General features: G+C 41.6%; 1 protein-coding gene across 4 annotated transcripts in view; it reads left to right on the plus strand.

Moving 5' to 3' along the window:
* The window catches only part of LOC137374627 (E3 ubiquitin ligase TRAF3IP2-like), a 72,002-nt gene that overhangs the window by 35,186 nt on the left and 16,359 nt on the right, over positions 1 to 20,457 (plus strand). For all 4 annotated transcript variants that reach the window (XM_068041039.1, XM_068041040.1, XM_068041038.1 and 1 more), the window contains 4 exons: positions 473 to 1,101; positions 9,616 to 9,670; positions 19,541 to 19,608; positions 19,934 to 20,031. In XM_068041039.1, the coding sequence (XP_067897140.1) occupies positions 473 to 1,101; positions 9,616 to 9,670; positions 19,541 to 19,608; positions 19,934 to 20,031 (850 nt within the window). The remainder of the gene's footprint in view (positions 1 to 472; positions 1,102 to 9,615; positions 9,671 to 19,540; positions 19,609 to 19,933; positions 20,032 to 20,457) is intronic.

Raw genomic sequence — 20,457 nt, forward strand, 5'->3', positions numbered from 1 at the left:
TCCCTAGGTTACTTAGAACTGCTCAAAAACAATCCATCCTGAATCATTCTGGGCTATCTATCTCGTGATCTGGGAAATATATTTATAAACCTCTTGAGGCAATATTTCTAACCCTATATTTTATCACTGCTAAGACAGTTAGTGCTTATCTAAACCATTCCCTATTAAGTTACAGCTATGCTGTCCTGCATACTCTTTTTCATTCATTTTCATTGTGTTGAAATAAAGACATTGCACTTTTTTTTTTCTTGGCATTCAAAACTGTTGAACTGTCTCCCTCCAGCTTCCTTTTCTCCATAATTCTTCAAGCTTTTAAAACCCATGTTTGGCATCACCTTGGTTTAAGTTTTGTTTTTATTGTTTTCAACCTACACTACAGAACTTAGCTTTTAACCTACATGTTGCAAATATAAAACAAAGTTTCAACTCGTGGATGAGATGCGCTATAATGTTTTTTTTTTAATGCCCACAGGTATATAAATCCTTCACAAGCATATGTTAAACCTTCGCAAAACAGACCAGAGGAAAATGACGAAACAGATAGTGAGAACTCTCTTTTAAGATCACAAATCAAATCGTTTGAGTTTGCATCCAGTCCAGTGCCAAGCAATTGTTGCTCCAGTGAAGGAGAATTCTCGAATTATTCTGGACAGTTCTCACAGCTCCCATCGCATTCTGCAGAGAATTTAAGTAAAGATGTTGACAGTTTCCATGCTGCTGCTGCTGCTGCATTCCACCGTGTGAATAACCATTACAGTTCCCCTGCAGGACATGTTGAAAATTGGCATGTTCCCGATGTTTCCAAGTGTGAGGAAAGTTATACTTTTGAATCTGCTGACAACTGCTTGTTAAATTCCGGGATGACTGATTTATCGTGGAATAGGAGCTTTAGATCACCCTCACCAGTCTCATCGCATGGCACCCTTGGACTGTCACACCTTGAACCTGGGTTTCCTTTGCAGTCTTATCCACTTCCACCACCTGGTCCTTTTCTGCCTCAGAACCTTTGTCGACCTAGAGTTTCTGTATATGTTCCCGAACCTGGCCATTTTCCTCCTACACAGCCTGGCAGAGTCGACCACAACCCTTATGGGACACCAGGTTAACTAATGCTATTTCCTTTCTCTTCAATGTGTTGAAGTTGAGAGATTAGAGTTACATCGCTAAAAGTATATTTTATGCACTGATGGAAGGGAGCTTATCTTGACTAAATTTCTTTTGTAGTAATAGTCACTAGGAAATGACAAGCACAATAGCTGTGCAGAGTAGAAGTGAGCTATAGAAGCTAGAGTCTTAGACCAATGCACAGCAAATAATTCCAAGGAAGTTTTTTTTATAAACGCCTTAAGAATTTGACCCCCAACATTTATTTAGTACCTTTCATATCCTCAGAACATCTCAAAGTACTTTAAAGCTAATCAATTATTTTTGAAGTGTAGTTACTGTTCTGTAGTCAACCACAAATTGTGCATAGCATGTTCCCATAAACAGCAATAAGATAAATGACTAGATTAGTTGGGCGGCACAGTGGCGCAGTAGTTAGCACCGCAGCCTCACTGCTCCAGGGACCCAGGTTCAATTCTGGGTACTGCCTGTATGGAGTTTGCAAGTCCTCCCTGTGACCGCGTGGGTTTTCGCTGGGTGCTCCGGTTTCCTCCCACCGCCAAAGACTTGCAGGTGATAGGTAAATTGGCCATTGTAAATTGCCCCTAGTGTAGGTAGGTGGTAGGGAATAGGGGATTACTGTAGGGTTGGTATGAATGGGTGGTTCTTGGTCGGCACAGACTCGGTGGGCCGAAGGGCCTGTTTCAGTGCTGTATCTCTAAATAAAATAAATAATCTGTTTTGTTAATTGGTCAGGGTACGAGGTGAACTTTTACGCACCCCTCTATGGGCAGACAAGAACTTGGTTTAATTTAATGCGCCAGCTGAAAGATGGCACATCAACAATGTGATGCTCCCTGATTGCACAACTGAAGCAGCAGCCTATAATATGTGCTTCAGCTGAATCTTGAACCAGAGTGCTGCCACTGAGCCAAACTGCTCACCCTAATTCTTTCTGTTCATCCATGTTTGCCTACTTCCATTCAATTTATACTCTCATTTCTTGTTTTTCTTCCCAAAGTGCATAACCTTGCACTTATCCACGTGAATTTGCATCTGCTACCTGTCTACCATTCCTGTTTTCCTAAAGTTTAGTTCTCCTCACTGTTTGCTAAAGCCCCTATCTTTGTCTTATCCACAAATTTTAAGATTGTGTCCTCTAAATCAGAGGACAACTCTCATATGTATGAGAACCGAAGTGAACCCATCGCTGAAACTTGGGCAACTGCACATCCAACTGGAGCCATACTGTTATGTGTTCCTTGTTTGTCAACCAATGCTCTGACCTTGCTGCTGTAATGCCTTGTGTGCCAAACACCTGAATTTTCTAGCAAGCCTCTTAAGAGATGGCTTATTGAATACCTGTGTATATCATTACCTTTTCTATTCAGTTGCTGTTTTCAGAAACTCTTGGTCAAAATCTACTCGTCTTTAACAAATCCATGCCAGCTTTCATTATAAAGCATGTACAGCACAGAAGGAGGCCATTTGAACCAACAGGTCCATACTGATGTTTATGCTATGCAGGAGCCTCCTCCCAACCCTCTTCAGTCAGCAGATCCTTCTATTCCTTTCTCCTTTATGTGCTTATCTAGCTTCCCCTTAAATGCGTCTGTGGTAATCGCCTCAACTACACCTTGTAATGAGTTTCACGTTCTGACCACTCTTTGGGTAAAGACATTTCTTCTGAATTCCCCATTGGGTTTATTAGTCATTATCTTATTGACAACCCCTAGTCCTGGTTTTGCTGGCAAGTGGAAACGCTATCTCTGTTTACCCTTCCAAATCTTAAAAACCTCCCCCAGTCTTCTCTCCTTTGAGTGAAAAGAGCCCCAGCCTGTTCAGTCTTTCATGATGGGTATAATCTCTCAGTTCTGGATTGTTCTATGAAATCTTTTCTTTTTGCACCTTCTCGAGTGCCTTTATATCCTTTTTATAATATGGGGACCAGAACTATTCACAGTACTCAAAGTATAGTCTAAGTAAACTTCTAGACAAATTTAACATAGAATTGAAAAAACAATTTATCTCAGAGGAAATAAACAACAGTGCTTTGTATCCCTTTTTATTAATCTACATTGCTACTTTTAGTGATCTGTACCCTCTGTATCTCCTCTTCTACTCCATTTCAATCCATTAGGAGGAGTATGTGGCCTCCTTATTCTTGCTATTGAAATGCACCTTTTGGGCCTCCTTATCTCGAGAGACAATGGATACGCGCCTGGAGGTGGTCAGTGGTTTGTGAAGCAGCGCCTGGAGTGGCTATAAAGGCCAATTCTGGAGTGACAGGCTCTTCCACAGGTGCTGCAGAGAAATTTGTTTGTTGAAATGCACCATCTCACAGTTATCTATATTGAAGCTAGTTTGTCAATTACAGGCCCATTCTGTAAGTTTATTAATGTCTTCCTGCATTTTGTGACAATCCTCTGCATTAAGGACACCCCGATGCGGTGTCATCTACAAATTTTGAAATTGTATATCTGATTTCTGAATTTAAATTGTTGAACAGCAGTGGTCCCAGCACAGATCCTTGAGGTACATTTCCCACCTTTTGCCAATCTGAGTGAGTACCTTTAATCACTACTCTGTTCTGTAGCTGGCTTGCTAACTGTTCTGTCTTTTTTTCCCCCCTGACTGCACATGTTCTTAGTCATGAGTGGACTCTGCTCTATCTTATCAAAAGCTTTTTGGAAATATAAATATATTATGTCTCCTGTATTAGCCTTCTCTACCCTTTCTGCTACTTTCTGAAAGAATTCAGTAAGGTTGGTCAAGCATGATCTTCCCTTTTGGAATCCATGCTGACCACTTGGACATCTAGAAACTGAAAATTGTATTTCTACTATATCTTTGAAAAAGGAATAGGTCACCGACCTTTACACTGTTGAGCAACTTCCTCAAAAGTCCTTTCTCTCTTAAATGTCTTTTTTGATCTCTTCTGATGTCATGTCCATCATGTTAATCTCCCTGGTAAGTACTGAGGCAAAATAATTACTTAGTATTTCTTCCTTTTTGCTGTCATTGCCTGTGAGCTTAGTGTGTGTATTCCCTAGTTTCCCTATCCCTATCCTCATTTTCCTTTTGTTATTTATCTCTATAAAATACCCCTCTCGTTCTTTTATTCCTTTATAATATAATAGCTTCTGTCATTGATGACCCATGCATTTTTAAAATTAATTTTATCTTGTTATTTCGTCTTATTCCGTCTTTCAGATGAGACATTAAACTGAGGTTCCATCTGTCCCTTCAGGCGGTCATAAAAGATCCCCCAGTACTATTTCAAAGAAGAGTAGGGGAGTTATACTGGGTGTCCTAGCTAATATTTATTCCTCAATCAACATCACCAAAACCGATTATTTGTTCGTTATCACATTGCTGTTTGTGGGATCTTGCTGTGCATAAATTTTCTGCCACATTTCCTACATTACATCAGTGAATACACTTCAAAAGTACTATATTGACTGTAAAATGCTTTGAGACGTTCAGTGGTTGTGAAAGGCACTATATAATTGCAAGTTTTTCTTTTTTTTTAACAAAGCCTAAGCTTTTGTTCAAAGTGGACAAATTGACTAATTTGTCTGTCGTTACCTGGTTTGCCTTTATTTTGTTAGCAGTTATTTATAATTTGTTTTCTAATTTTATCTAATTTTTCAAGGTGTATTTGAGCAGTTCTTGATATTTTATTGAAAAAGTATTTCTCCGTGCAAAAGTGTTCCAACTTTTTCTATCTGTGGGCTACTAATCTGTGTTGAAACCTTGGAGGGTGCATATAAAGTTTAAATACTTGTCCTGTTTCAGCATATCTCAAGTTATTTATTGATGCTAACATCTCATTTATCCACCAATGAGATAACAGTGCTAAGAACAACCTTCAAAGTTACAAATTTTAAGCAGACCAAACTAGTAAATAAGGAATACAAGCCTAAATATGTTGGTATGCCAGGGGGTGGGGAGAGAGAGGTCCAGATTTCCACTAACCTTTTGTGTGAAGAAGACCTTTCTGATGTTGCCCTCAAATGGCCTAGATCCAACCAAAGGAAATAGAGTAGATAGGGAAACTATCAATTAGATCACCTGTTAATGTTGTATATTCAAGGGAAAGCAAGCCTAGCTTATGTAACCTGTCCTTATAATTTAAACCTTTTAGCCCTGGCTTCATCTGGTGAATCTGCACTGAACGCCCTCAAAGTGGGGGCGGGAGTGGGGTTCCTGTGATGTACCCAGAACTGAATGCAGGGCTCTCTCTAGCTGGAGTATTACTTCCATCCATTTTGTATTCCAGCTCCCTGGAGATGAAGGCCAACGTGCCATTAGCCTTTTAAATTATATTTTTTGTGCCTATCCACTATCCCTTTGCAACTTCCTGATCCCATCTGCAACAGTTACTCTCCCTTCTAATTTAGTAATTTATCTGCAGTTTTGAATATACAATTCTCCATTCTTTTCATCCAAGTCTTTGATAATATTGAAAAATAGAGGCCCCAGAACAGATTCCTGGAGAACACCACATTCCACCAATCTAAGTACATATTCTTTTTCTCCACTCTTTCTTTCCTTTCAAACAACTTGAAACCCAAGTCAAAAGGCTCCCTCCATTTCTGTGTGATGTTTTTGCTGATAATTTGTTCTTATTGAAAAACTTCTGGAAGTCGAGGTAGATGACATCCATTGGCACTCCATTGTCTACCTTATTAATGACCACCAAAATAAATTCAACTAGATTAATTAGACTTGCCGTTAACAAAGCCAAATTGTGCTCTCTAATCGTCTCGCATTTGTCTAAACGCTATGTCACGATATCCCTATTCTGGTAGCTTCCCCACCACTGGTGTTAAACTGACAGACCTAAAGTGACCCAATTTCTCTCTCTCCTAGCCTTTGTTAATAATGGAGTGACATTAGCAGTTTTCCAGTCCAACAGCACAATTCCTGAATTGAGAGCTTTGAAAGATTAATGTTGTTGCAATTTCTTCATCAATACTTAATATCCTGGGGTAAAAATCATCAGGCCCTGGAGATTTATCTTTTTTTTTCTCCATTATCCTTTTTTGGATACACTAATTTCCTGATTTTATTTTTAGTTTCACTTCTGTTATCCACTTCTACTGTGAAAACCGATATAAAATACTCAAACTAGTACAGCACAGAAGGAAGCTGTTCAGCCCATCGAGTCAGCCAGCTCTTTCAAAGTGCAATCTGGTTAGTTTTGTTCCCCTCCCTTTCCCTAATTTCCTGCAAGTTTCTCTTTGTATTTATCCAATTCCCTTCTGAAAGCTGTTGAATCTGTTTCCACCACCCTATCAAGCAGTACCCATTCCAGATCCTAACCACTCATTATGTAAAGCAAGTTTGTCCTCGTGTCGCCTTTGATTCTTTTGCCTATCTTAAATCTGTGCCTTTCAGCCATTGGTAACAGATTCTCTTTATTTACCCTATGTAAACCCTTCCTGATTTTAAATACCTTTATCAAATCTCCTGTTAGCCACCTTTACTCTAAGGAGAACAATCCCAGCTTTTTCAGTCAATCCACATCATCATAATCCCTCATTCCTAGAATCATTCCAGTGTATCTCTTTTGTACCCTCTCATTTTACTCTCTTTACTCATTTAATAAATGAGCTATTACCTTAAAAGAACTTAAGAACTAGGAGCAGGAGTAGGCAATTCAGCCCCTCGAGTCTGCTCCGCCATTCAATACAATCATGGCTGATCTCACCTCGGCCTCAACTCCACTTTTCTGCCCATTCTCCATAACCCTTCAACCCATTACTAATTAAAAATCTGTCTATCTCCTCCTTAAATTTACTCAATGTCCCGGTATCCACCACACTCTGGGGTAGTGAATTCCACAGACTCACGACCCTTTGAGAGAAGTAATTTCTCCTCATCTCTGTTTTGAATCTGCTACCCCTTATCCTAAAACTATGACCTCTCATTCAATCATAGATTGCCCCACCAGAGGAAACATCCTCTCTACGTCTACTTTGTCAATCCCCTTAATCATCTTGTATACCTCAATTAGATCTCCTCTCATTCTTCTAAACTCGAGAGTAAAGGCCGACACTGCTCATTCTCTCTTCATAAGACAAACCCCTCATCTCTGGAATAAATCTAGTGAACCTCCTCCAAACTGCCTCCAATGCACTATATCCCTCCTCAAGCGGTCCAAAACTGTATGCAATACTCCAGGTGCGGTCTCACTAATGCCTTGTACAGTTGCAGCAACGCTTCCCTACTTTTATATTCTATTTCTTTAGCAATAAATGCCAAAAATCCATTTGCCTTCCTTATTACCTGCTGTACCTGCGTACTAGTTTTCTGCGATTCATGCATGAGGACACCCAGATCCCTCTGCACCAAAGCACTCTGAAGTTTCTCTCCATTTTAGATAATTTGCCTTTCTATTCTTCCGAACAAAATGGATAACCTCACACTTATCCACGTTAAACTCCATCGGCCAAATTTTGGCCCATTCACCTAACCTATCCATATCCATTTATAAATTTCTTCGTTCTTTATTGCAACTTACTATCCCACCTATTTTAGTGTCATCTGCAAATTTGGCTATACCTTCTATCCCTGCATTCAAGTCATTAACATAGATTGTAAATAGTTGGGGCCCGAGGTCCGAACCCTGTGACACCCCACTAGTTACATCTTGCCAACCAGAAAAGGACCCATTTATCCCGACTCTCTGTTTTCTGTTGGTTAGCCAATCCTCGATCCAAGCTAATAAATTGCCCCTAACCCCATGTGATCCTACCTTGTGTATTAGCCTTTTGTGTGGCACCTTATCAAATGCCTTCTGGAAGTCCAGGTATACTACATCTACAGGATCCCCATTATCCACTTTGCTTGTTAGATCTTCGAAGAACTCTAGCAAATTAGTCAAACATGATTTACCCTTCATAAAACCATGCTGACTCTGATGAATCGTGTTTTGACTTTCTAAATGTCCTGTTATTACCTCTTTAATAATGGATTTTAACAATTTCCCAACAACAGATGTTAAACTAACTGGTCTATAGTTTCCTACTTTCTGCCTCCCTCCCTTTTTGAATAAGGGCGTTATGTTAGCTTTTTTCCAATCCACTGGAACCTTTCCCGCATGCAGGGAATTTTGGAATTTTATAACCAATGGATCCACTATCTCTGCTGCCACTTCCTTTAAGACCCTCAGATGTAGGCCATCAGGCCCTGGGGAATTGTCTGCCTTCAATCCCAATAGTTTGCTCAGTACTTTTTCCCTAGTGGCGGTGATTGTTTTAAGTTCCTCCCTTGCTACTATTATCTATCATTACATCACCTGCATCTGTCTTTAGTGGGTCCACATCGCCCTTCGTCATTCTGTTAGTATATTTATTAAAACTTTAACAATTCATTCCTTGATGAATCAGTCCAGCAGGAAATCAGTAGCACAGAGCACTTAACAAAATAGCTGAGTGATTATTTTTTGAATACAAGGTGCCTGTTGCTATTTTTCTCCCAAAAATGACCTTTTATGGTTTTTGTCCTAAGCTAATGCATCTTTTCACTGCCACTATTACTGTGTAGCTTTTGTTTAAAATAAAGATGTATGTTAGAGCAGAAGTGAAATATAGTAATTGAAAATATGGAAAATTATTTGACTATTTTGGGCATGTTCGACATTTATAAGCCCACAGTTAGACTGAGATATTCTCATTTCAGATGAGTAGTTACACTGCAGTATTGCCATGCCACACATTACTCACACTAATAAGTGGCATATTTTTGGTATCCAAGTATTATGGAATATAATTTAGCTCGTATCATGACTTTTAAAATAAAACATTTGTGCCATGATGCACTTCTGGCAATTTTTGGGTGATTGAGATTAGTTTTTGGGACACTAAAGGGGCAAAATTTTTTCCAACTTAGTTTACCAACTCCTCATTCAAAAATGCAGTAAATAAAAGACACTATGAATTAGCTTCTCTTCCTTCCATCTCTCAGACCCAGTTTCAAAGTTTGCTCTCATCACTCGAGTAAAATGAGTTTCAACAGTCTGTAACTGGGCACGCTGCACAAAACCGCTTCTAATTTAACACTAAGTTCAGTCTTAAAGACTCTGAAGTTGAGGTAAAACCACATGGTTCAATTATAGTGAAGAACTATACTCTGTCACTGACTGAGGTTTGGGGGTATTTGAAACTTGAAATGTAGTTGTCATTTTTGACGCATTTAAATCAAAAGCTGCTGTATGGCCTCGGGATAAAGTTGTCACAGATTTAGATTTATACCAAAGCTTCTGTCATACTGGCACAGGACTTGGGACACAAAGGTGGATGCAGAATGTCTAAAGATTGAGGGGGTATCTTGGGGCAGTGCTAGTCATTATTACTACTGTAGGTGCATGTTTCGGAAGTGGGGACAGAAGCAAAGCTAACAATCTTCTGAACTGCATCATAGTAATGGTTTATTTACAACTATTTTGCAATATGTTGCAGTTTACTTTGATGTGCAACCTCTAGTGTTTCAATTTAATTGCAGGTTTCATTCCTCCAAATGGTCCTCCAAATGGTCCTGCGAATGTTTCATTTCAAAGGTAGGCACTTGAAATATTTTCCTCATTTCCTATTTCTCCCACACGAAAAGCCATTAGTATCTTTGAAATTTGGTGTGGTGGCAACATTACTATTTAGGTCAGACTTTTTTTGTGACCTTTGGAAAGATCAGTTTCAGTGGTTGAATTTTTAAATTGATTTATATCTATTTCCTGTACCTAGTATTGAGCATCAGAAGATTATGTAGGTTGTCATAATCAGTACTTGTAGTTCGATAAATTTGAGTAGGAGAATTATTTTGTAGGTAAAATGGGGTGCAGCAGAACTAATACTGAGCAAACTTAATTGTTAAAACTACAGATTTGGAAGAAAAAAACAGTCTGGTTAATTCACTTTTTGCGATGAGCATTTAATAGAGATCGAGGAAGCAAAAGACCTGCTCCTACCTCTGCCGATACAGCTCTCTAAACGTTGCCTAGATAACGGGCTGGATTTTGTTTTTGGACCGACGTCTGGGCAGGGTGGAGGGGTGCTGGAGAATCTGAGCGACAGCGGCTGCCATGGAGCCCGGGAGCGGTTTAGGCCGACATTGGCTTTCCCACTCAGGCCAATTGTGGCCCTTAAGTAGCCTATTGACGGCCAATTAAGGGCCTCTTCCTGCCACCTCTGTGATCTTACTGGTGTGGGGCTTCCACCACGCTGGGAGGATGCCTTGTAAAATGAGGCGCCCTCCCTGCAGGCTTTGGTGGGGGGGGGGTCCCCTTCTTCGTGGACATTCGTGGCCCACAGAGGAGCGCACTCCCCCAACCTGCCCTCCGCCCCAGGAACCATTGGACCCTGCTCCTCTGGCCACTTCCAGTGGCACAGGTGATACTGTTAAGTGTTTAAAGGGACGGGGATCCTGCCTCTTTCAGGCCACTGGAGCGATCCTCTGGTCTTTGGCCATGCAAGTTAAAGTGTAGAGGTGGGATTTCCCCCTGACTTTTTGGCCTGCTGCAGGGACCCCCGCTTCCTGCACAAAATCCAGCAAAATGTGTGTGATTTGACTCCGGATGATTATTCCTTCTTGAAGAGTTTGGTCTGCTGTACATGTCCCCATGATGGTATTACTGAGATCAGAACTCGCTTTATAGGGAATGGTGGAAACCTGTTTCACTATTTGTGGCACAGCGTATTGGAGATCTAATACATGGTCCACTGTGAAGTGGAAAAGTAAGCTGTGAGGAGAAAGCGGAGGTGCTGCAAAGGGATAGAGACTGGCTCAGTGAGTGGGGAAAAAGGTGGCAGATGGAATATAATGTGGGGGAATTAGGTTATTCACTTTGGTAGGGAGAACAGAAAAACAATGTTTTTTAAATGCTGAGAATCTGTTAAATGTGGGTGTTCAGAGGGATTTCATTGTCCTTGTACATGTAACATAGAACGTTAAGATGTGGGTCCAGCAAGCAATTAGGTAAGCAAATGATATGTTGGCCTTTTTTGTAAGGGGTTTGGAATTAACGGTAAGGCGGCCTTGCTGCAATTACATCAGGTGTGGTCACACCAAAGCCCTGCATACTGTGTACAGTTTTGGTTGTCTTACCTAAGGGAGGATATACTTGCCTTAGAGGGAGTGCAGCAAAAGTTGACTGGATTGATTCCTCGGATGAAAGGGCTGACTTATCTGTAGAGATTGGGTAGATTAGGACTGTAGTCTCTGGAGCTTAGAATGATAGGTAATCTCATTGAGATATATAAAATTCTTAAAGGGCTTGACAGAATTGATATTGAGAGGCTGTTTTCCTTGTTTTACTAGGGGCCAGAATAAATGTTCGATCATTTAGGGCTGAGATGAGAAATTCCTTCACTTCAAGGGTTGTGAATCATTGGAGGGCTGTGGATGCTCAGTCATTAAGTATGTTTAAGACTGCAATTGATAGATTTTTAGGCACAGAGGGAAGCAAAGAATATGGAGATAGGGCAGGGAAGTGGAGTTGATGTAGAGGATCAGACATCTTGCTGAGTGGTGGAACCAGCTCAAGGGGCCCATAGGACCTACATTTGTGCCTATTATGTTATGTATGAGTGACTTTCCACAAAGATGCTATACATTGAAGGACGATATTGTATTATAATAGCCTAATTGAAAAACCTTTGAAGCAGTCTCAAAATGTTGAGCAGAAATATAGCTAAAGGTTGGGGACTTTTGCATTCGAGTTCAGTAAATCGCTAACTGATGAGCATTTTTTAATATCTAGAATAAAAGGCTGCAAAATGGTTGAATTACATGAAAATCTTAGCTACAAGGTTGGGTTGGAGAAGCTGGGGTTGTTCTTCTTTGAGAAAAGGTGATTGAGGGGAGATTTGATAAAGATGTACAAGATTGACAAGTTTAGAAAAGGTGGTCAAGGAAAGACTGTTCCCTTTAGCTGATTGTACAAGGGCTAGGGGGACACAGATTTTAGGTTTTGGGCACGAGCTGTTTGGTGGGGGGGGGTGGGGGAGATATGAGGAAGAACTTCTTGATGCATCGAGTGATAATGATACTGCCTACAGGGGCGGTAGAAGTGGAGACGATGAATGATTTCAAAAGGAACTTGACTGAGCACTTGAGGGAAATAAGCTTGCAGGGCTATGGGGATAGAGTGGGGAATGGGATTGATTAGTTTGCTCTACAGGGAGCCAGCATGGACTTGATGGGCCAAATGGCTGCTTTCTGTGCTGTTATGACTCCTATGAAAATCCTTGTTTAATTGAATTGTCTCCCTTAAAAATGAAATATATGGAAGTAATGTTGGCTTAACGCAACCAGTTCTGTGAACTAAACTGAGAATTTGAATTAAAACAGGTAGCGAAGATATATCCTAGTCGTGAGTAAGAGAAAACACATATTTGTTTTTCCTCTTTGAGACCAAAGCTCATGGTAGTTTGAAGTGCTTAATATACTAAGTCAGTAATGCAATATTTATCTCAAGAAATGCTACAGGATCCTTTTTGAAGTGTCTAGATTTTTTTTGCCATTGAGTGAGTGATCCCTGGGAAGAGTTGCCATCTTCTTGCTAGGTTGCAGTTAGCAGATAAAAACCTGTTCAGTCATTGACTTTGACTTCCCGACCCTACCCCACCCCAAACTCTGATATTTCTTCCATCCAGTTTTGAGACTGCTGAAATGCTGTTGGCTCCAGTCACGATGACTATCTTAGTGAGTTGACTTTTTTTCATAATTTAAAAAAGTTTGAGGCTTGTATTTTTCAAATAAATACCAGAAAGCTAAGCCTACTGAAGAAATGGTCATTGAATATAAACATCATACCTTGCTCAACAACAACTTGCATTTATAATGCACCTTTAAAACATCCCAAGGCACTTCACAGGAGTATACAGTGCAAATTTTGACACCAAGCCACATAAGGAGATATTAGGACAGATGACCAAAAGCTTGATCAAAGAGGAAGGATTTGAACATTTTAAAGGAAGCGAGGAGTTTGCGGAGGAAATTCAAGAGCTTGGGGCCTAGCAGCCAACAGTGGAGTCGAGCCTAGATTGGCAGCAGGAGAGTAGGAAGGTTGAGGAATGCTGAAGGGTTGGGGTAGGGACTTAGGAGGGCAGAGTACCCAAGAGATGTGAAACGAAAGGTATGATTGGAGAGAGGGATGTATGATGGGTAAAGAGAAAAGAAAAATAGGAGCATTAGAAGTGATGGGCCTGGTTCTGGCACAACAGCCAAAATGCACAATGAACACAGGGAAACTCCAGTTACATAGGCCTGGTTTTATTGTAAGATTGGGATAGATATGTCCTGGTAATATGGGAATAGAGAGGAGACAATAGGAGAAAGTCCATAGTTAAAGTCAGTTGTTCCGTGGGAGAATAAAGCTGACGTACCGTATATACTCTTGTGAAAGTCAAATTTTTGAAGCTAAAATCTTGGGGGGGGGGGGGTCGATTTTTGCTCAAGTCATATTTTTGAACTTTTATTAACAAAATAATAGCCACCATGGAGACGTAGGACGTAAGAGCAGGAGTAGGCCATTCAGCCCTCGAGCCTTCTCCAGCATTTGATGAAATCATGGCTGATCTGGTTGTGGCCTCAACTCCACTTCCCTGTCTGGCCTGCCATAACCTTTGACTCCCTTGCCAATCAAAAATCAACTCAGCCTTAGATGTTGGTATCTAATGGTCTAATAGCCTAATGGTTGGACCATGCTGGTAAGGCTGTTGGGAATTACTGCGATATCAGTGTTAGGTGATCAAACCTCAGTGACATTATCATCAACTAGGTGCGATTTGAACATGTCCCAGATGAGCAAACTTATTTTCTTTAAGTAATCTATTTGGTCTTTGTTCTTCCTTGGCGCCATATTGAAAAAATGTGGGAGTCCTAGCTGAATGTTTGTTTTTATACTGGTGCGTGTTTAGAATGTTCTGTCTGCGCTCTGAAGGTTAAGGTTGAATTTTATGTGAGATAGAAAATATTTAAGATTCTTTGGCATAAAGTCATGGGTCGACTTTTACACGAGTATACATGGTAAGTAGGATGGTGTCAGCTTGGAGGATTGCCAAACTGATGTCCATGTTTGCAGTCGGGTGCAGAAGGCAAGTGAGGCTGGAAGTTGTTTGAAGGGTAGAGTATCAGAACACTCTGCTGGAGGTATTTCCGTGGGATGAAGATCTAGGAGATGTGCAAGATCAATTTTGGGGCAGAAAAACAAGAGCATATTTGGATGCCTGTAATATACAGAGGCAGTGGAGAATGATGGACTTGAACTCAGGAGCCAGACTTTTTTTTTATTTGTTTCATGGGATATGGGTGATGCTGGCAAGGCCAGCATTTATTGCCCATCCCTAATTGCCACCTTGAGAAGGTGGTGGTACGCTACCTCCTTGAACCGCTGCAGGCCATCTGGTGCAGGTACACCCACAGTGCTGTTGGGGAGTTCCAGGATTTTGACCCAGTGACAATGAAGGAATGCAATATAGTTCCAAGTCAGGATGGTGTGTGGCTTGGAGGGGAATTTGCAGATGGTGATGTTCCCACGTGTCTGCTGCCCTTCTAGGTGGAAGAGGTTGTGGATTTGGAAGGTGCTGTCAAAGGAGTTGTGATGAGTTGCTGGAGTGCATCTTGTATATAGTACACACTACTGCCACTGAGCATTGATGGTGGAGGGAGTTAATGGTTTTTAGGATGGCAGATGGGGTGCCAATCCAATGGCTTTGTCCTGGATGGTGTCAAGCTTAGTCTATGTTGGAGCTGCACTCATCCAGGCAAGTGCAGAGTATTTTATCACACTCCTGACTTGTAGATGGTGGACAGCTTTGGGGAGTCAGGAGGTGGGTTATTTGTCGCAGAATTCCCAGCCTCTGACCTGCTCTTGTAGCCACAGTATTTATCTGGCTGCTCCAATTCAGTTTCTGGTCAATGGTAACCCCCAGGATGACAGTAGTGGGGAATTCAGCCAAGGTAATGCCGTTGAATGTCGAGGGGAGATTGTTATTGCCCGGCACTTGTGTAGTGCGAGTATTACTTGCCACTTAGCCCAAACCTGAATATTGTCCTAGTCTTGCTACATATGGACACAGACTGCTTCAGTACCTGAAGTTGCAAATGGTACTGCACATCGTACAATCGTGAGCGAACATCCCCACTTCTGACCTTATGAAGGAGGGGAGGTCATTGATGAAGCAGCTGAAGATGGTTGGGTTGACAGCAATGTCCTGGGGCTGAGATGATTGGCCTCCAACAACTACAACCATTTTTCTTTGTGCTATGTATGACTCCAACCAGTGGAGAGTTTTCCACGTGATTCCCATTGTCTTCAATTTTGCTAGGGCTCCTTGAGGCTAATTCTTGGTTGACTGCTGCCTTGATATGAAGGGCAGTCACTCTCCTCGCACTTCTGGAGTTCAGCTGTTTTGTCCATGTTTGGACCAAGTCTGTAACACAGTCAGGAGCTGAGTAGCCCTGGCAGAATCCAAACTAAGCATCAGTGGGCAGGTTGTTGCTGTTTGTGTTGCTTGATAGCACTGTCGACGACACCTTCCATTACTTTGCTGATGATTGAGAGTAGACTGATGGAGCAGTAATTGGCTGGGATTTGTCCTGCTTTTTGTGGACAGGACATACCTGGGCAATTTTCCACATTGCCAAGTAGATGCCAGTGTTGTCACTGTACTGGAACAGCTTGGCTAGGGGCGCAGCAAGTTCTGGAGCACAAGTCTTCAGTACTATTGCCAGAATGTTGTCTGGACCCATAGCCTTTGCAGTATCCAGTGCCTTCAGCCATTTCATGATATCAAGAGAGTGAGTCGAATTGGCTGAAGACTGGCATCTGTGATGTTGTGGACTTCTGGAGGAGGCTGAGATGGATCATCCACTGGGCACTTCTGGCTGAAGATGGTCGCAGATGCTTCAGCCTTTTCTTTTGTGCTGATGTGCTGGGTTCCTCCACCATTGAGGATGGGGATATTTGTAGAGCCCCCTCCTCTGGTTAGTTTACTCATCAACCATCATTAATGACTGGATGTGGCAGGACTGCAGAGCTTTGATCTATCTATTGGTTGTGGGATCACTTAGCTCTGTCTATTGCATGCTGCTTCTGCTGTTTGGCATGCAAGTAGTCCTGTGTTGTAGCTTCACCAGGCTGACTCCTCATTTTTAGGTATTCCTGTTGCTGCAACTGACATGACCTCCTGCACTCTTGAACCAGGTTTGGCTTGGCTTGATGGTAATAGTAGAGTGACGGATATGCTGGGTTAAGAGGTTATAGATTGTGGCACCTCCAGGCGCGTATCCATTGTCTTTCGAGATAAGGAGGCCAAAGAAGAAGGGATGGTCTACAGTGTCTCATGGATGCCCAGTTTTGAGCTGCCAGATCTGTTCTGAATCTGTCCATTTAGCACGGTGGTAGTGCCAAACGACACGATGGATGGTATCCCCAGTGTGAAGATGGGACTTTATTTTCACACGAACTGTGCGGTAGTCACTCCTACCAATACTGTCCTGGACAGATGCAAGGTCTAGTAGATTTTTTCTTCTTGGTTCCCTCACCACCTGCTGCGGGCCCAGTCTGGCAGATATTTCCCTCAGGACTCGGCCAGCTTGGTCAGTAGTGGTGCTACTGAGCACTCCTGGTGATGGACATTGAAGTCTCCCACCCAGAGTACATTCTGTGCCCTTGCCACACTCAGTGCTTCTTCCAAGTGGCGTTCAACACGCAGTACTGATTCATCAGCTGAGTGAGGGGGGGGGGGGGGGGGGTGCAGTTTCCTTACCCATGTTTGACCTGATGCCAGATGACACACAACTGGGTGGGAGGGTGAGCTGTGAGGAGGATGCAGAGGGGCTTCAGGGTGATTTGGACAAGTTGAGTGAGTGGGAAAATGCATGGCAGATGCAGTATAATGTGGATAAATGTGAGGTTATCCACTTTGGTAGCAAAAACGGGAAGGCAGATTATTATCTGAACGGCTATAAACTGAGAGAGGGGAATATGCAACAAGACCTGGGAGTTCTTGTACACAAGTCGCTGAAGGTAGTCATGCAGGTGCAACAGGCATTAAAAAAGGCAAATGGTATGTTGGCCTTCATAGCGAGAGGATTTGGGTACAGGAGCAGGGGTGTCTTGCTGCAATTGTACAGGGCCTTGATGAAGCCACACCTGGAATATTGTGTGCAGTTTTGGTCTCCTTATCTGAGGAAGGATGTTCTTGCTATAGAGGGAGTGCAGTGAAGGCTTATCAGACTAATTCCTGGGATGGCAGGACTGACGTATGAGGAGAGATTGAGTCAGTTAGGATTATATTCACTGGAATTCAGAAGAGCGAGGGGGGATCTCATAGAAACCTATAAAATTCCAACAGGACTTGACAGGGTAGATGCAGGAAGGATGTTCCTGATGGTGCGGGAGTCCAGAACCAGGGGTCATAGTGTAAGGATACGGGGTAAACCTTTCAGGACTGAGATGAGGAGAAATTACTTCACCCAGTGAGTGGTGAGCCTGTGGAATTCTTTACCACATAATGCAGTTGAAGCCAAAACATTGAATGTTTTCAAGAAGGAGTTAGATGTAGCTCTTGGGGCAAAAGGGATCAAAGGATATGGGGGGAAAGCGAGAACAGGTTACTGAGTTGGATGATCAGCCATGATCATAATGAATGGCGGAGAAGGCTCGAAGGGCCAAATGGCCTACTCCTGCTCCTATTTTCTATGTTTCAATGTTGAGGACTCCCAGGGCAACTCTTAACTGTATACCACTGTGCCAGTACCTCTAGAATGTCTGTTCTGTCGGCAGGACAGGACATAAGCAGGAATGGTGAGGATAGTGTCTGGGACATTGGATGTAAGGTATGTTTCCGTGAGTATGACTATGTCAGGCTGTTGCTGGACTCGTCTGTGGGAGAACTCTCCCAATTTTGGCACAAGGTCCCCAGATGTTAATAAGGAAGACTTTGCAGGGTTGACAGGGCTGGGTTTTTCATTGTTGTTTCTGGTGCCTAGGTCCAGTTTTATTCCTTTATAACTTTTGTGTAGTGGTTTTGTACAACTGAATGGTTTGCTAGGCTATTTCAGAGGGCATTTAAGAATCAATCACATTGCTGTGGGTCTGTTGTCGCATGTAGGCCGGACCAGGTAAGGACGGCAGATTTCCTTCCCTAAAGGACATTTAGTGAAGCAGATGGGGTTTTAACGACAATTGATGGTAGTTTGTGGTCACCATTACTGACACAATCTATCAGGTCCAAATTTTTATTAATTAATTGAATTCATTAATTAAATTCCACCAGCTGCCATGATGGGATTTGAACCTGTGCTCAGACTATTAGCCTGTGTCTCTGGGTTACGAATTCAGTGACATTACCACTACACCGCTATCTTCCCCCTAAGTTGTAGCTGAAGCAGAAAAACAAGTAAGATGGTCATAAGCTTAGCAGGTAACAAGAGTGCTGGGGGAATGGGCTGTAGGCTAGAAAAAATTACTTTAAAATTTAAGCAACTGACTAGCTGAGTCATATGGTGTCGTCCAGTGCAGAGTGTAGTCTTGACTTCAGGAGAAGTACATGGATTTGGAAGCCCAATGTGAGAAAAGATCGCGTGTTAACTGAAGAAAAAGTGGGTATTGGTGGGTGGGCAGCAGGGTAATTGGCCCAGGTAACTTTAAACCAGCTTTAAACTTGCAGTTAGGGCTAAAATGCACCCTCTATTCGAGCCAAGGGAACTTGAACGGTGGAAGAGAGCAGATTGGGGGAGAAATGGCAGCAGATGACCAAGTGTAGAGTTGTACAGCAAAGGAGATCCCTAGGAAGATGCGAGTCCAGGAGCTATCTTGACAACTTGATGCATATTGTAGCTGTAGTTATATAAGTACATTGTGGAAAGGATGAGGTACATGGGATGTTCTCAAGATATTTCACACCAAAAAAAGTTTACTGTGGTGTTTAACATCGGTCAATGGAATATTTAATTACAGAACTTAATTTAGACATACTTGTTGCGGAATTTTTCAATGCGATTACAAGTACTATTTATCTGTTTTATTCCGTCTCTAGTCGCAAGAAAAGGAAGACCAAGGTTTATGGTACTTTGAGGTGCTTAATATACTACATCTTACTGGTTTTAATTTCAGATTCCGTGTTGAAGGAATTGTTAGTTGCACGTTTGCTTAGATACTCATGGGGCAGAAATGGAAGCCATGTAGATCCTCTACAGTTGTCCATATTTTTTTTTGTGCTCTTATTCTAAACTTCTGCATCAAGTGAAATTGTCTTACACACAAGTACCATGGGACCAGATTTCTATTTGATTATCAGCATTGCTGAGTATGTTTGGTAGCCAGGTTATTTTGTTTGGTGTGGGAGGCTACAAGTACAGTTTTCTTACCCAGAATAAATTATTTATTCTGATCATTCTAATTTCATATCCCATATGCTTTCAGGGCAGTTGCTCCTACAGATCCAGTAAATACAAATGCACCATTCAGCCTTTCACTTCCTCGTGAACAGAGTAAGTATCGATAATGATTCAGAAGTGTCTTTATCTGGAAAATGGTGGCCTTTATTATATTTTGTGAACTTTATGATTCTAACTTGGAAGTGATATTTCAATCAAACTGTATCAGATGCACAAAACTAAGATGAATTGGAATGGTCAATATCTGTTTTCTTTCAATGTCAAGATAAATATTTTATATGGACGGTTAACGCCTTTATTTTCAACTGTTCACTATTTTTGATCCATATTGAAATTCCATGTTGGTACTCTAGGTTTGAAGTATCCAATTTCCTTAACACCAGTGTTTTGATAAAATGAATGTTTCATTTTTTACCAGGAAAAGTCTTTGTGACTTATGCTACAGATAATGACAGGCATGTTGAAGAGGTCATCAAGTTTGTTGCTTTATTGATCAGAAATGGATTTGAAACCCAGGTTGGTCTCCCTCTTGCATCCTCTACAGTTGTCCTTGATCTCTGGAGATTGGAGGCAGAGGAGTTTGGAAATCAAGACTGAAAGAAAAATTAATTCTACTTCTCATGCTGCTGTTGAGGAATTAAGTAGCCAATTGGATTGTTTAATCCAGAAACAAAAAGTCTCTGAATCAGTGCTTCTGTTCGCTTTTTATACATGCATGATCTCTACAAATTTAACCATTAAATGTTTTCGCTAAAGCACTTCTGGTTATTTTTGTTACATATATTTACCAGATTCTTGCTAAGATTTGCAACTTTTTTTTAATTTAATGAGGATACTTGCTCCCTAACATTTGGAAAATTTACTAGGCAGCTAATATCCTGGAAATTTAAAAAGTTTGTATACAATCAGTCCCGTGCCAGTGGTCAAAGATTTGACAGGGTT

This window comes from Heterodontus francisci, chromosome 10, assembly GCF_036365525.1.
Source record: "Heterodontus francisci isolate sHetFra1 chromosome 10, sHetFra1.hap1, whole genome shotgun sequence".
Classification (NCBI taxonomy): domain Eukaryota; kingdom Metazoa; phylum Chordata; class Chondrichthyes; order Heterodontiformes; family Heterodontidae; genus Heterodontus; species Heterodontus francisci.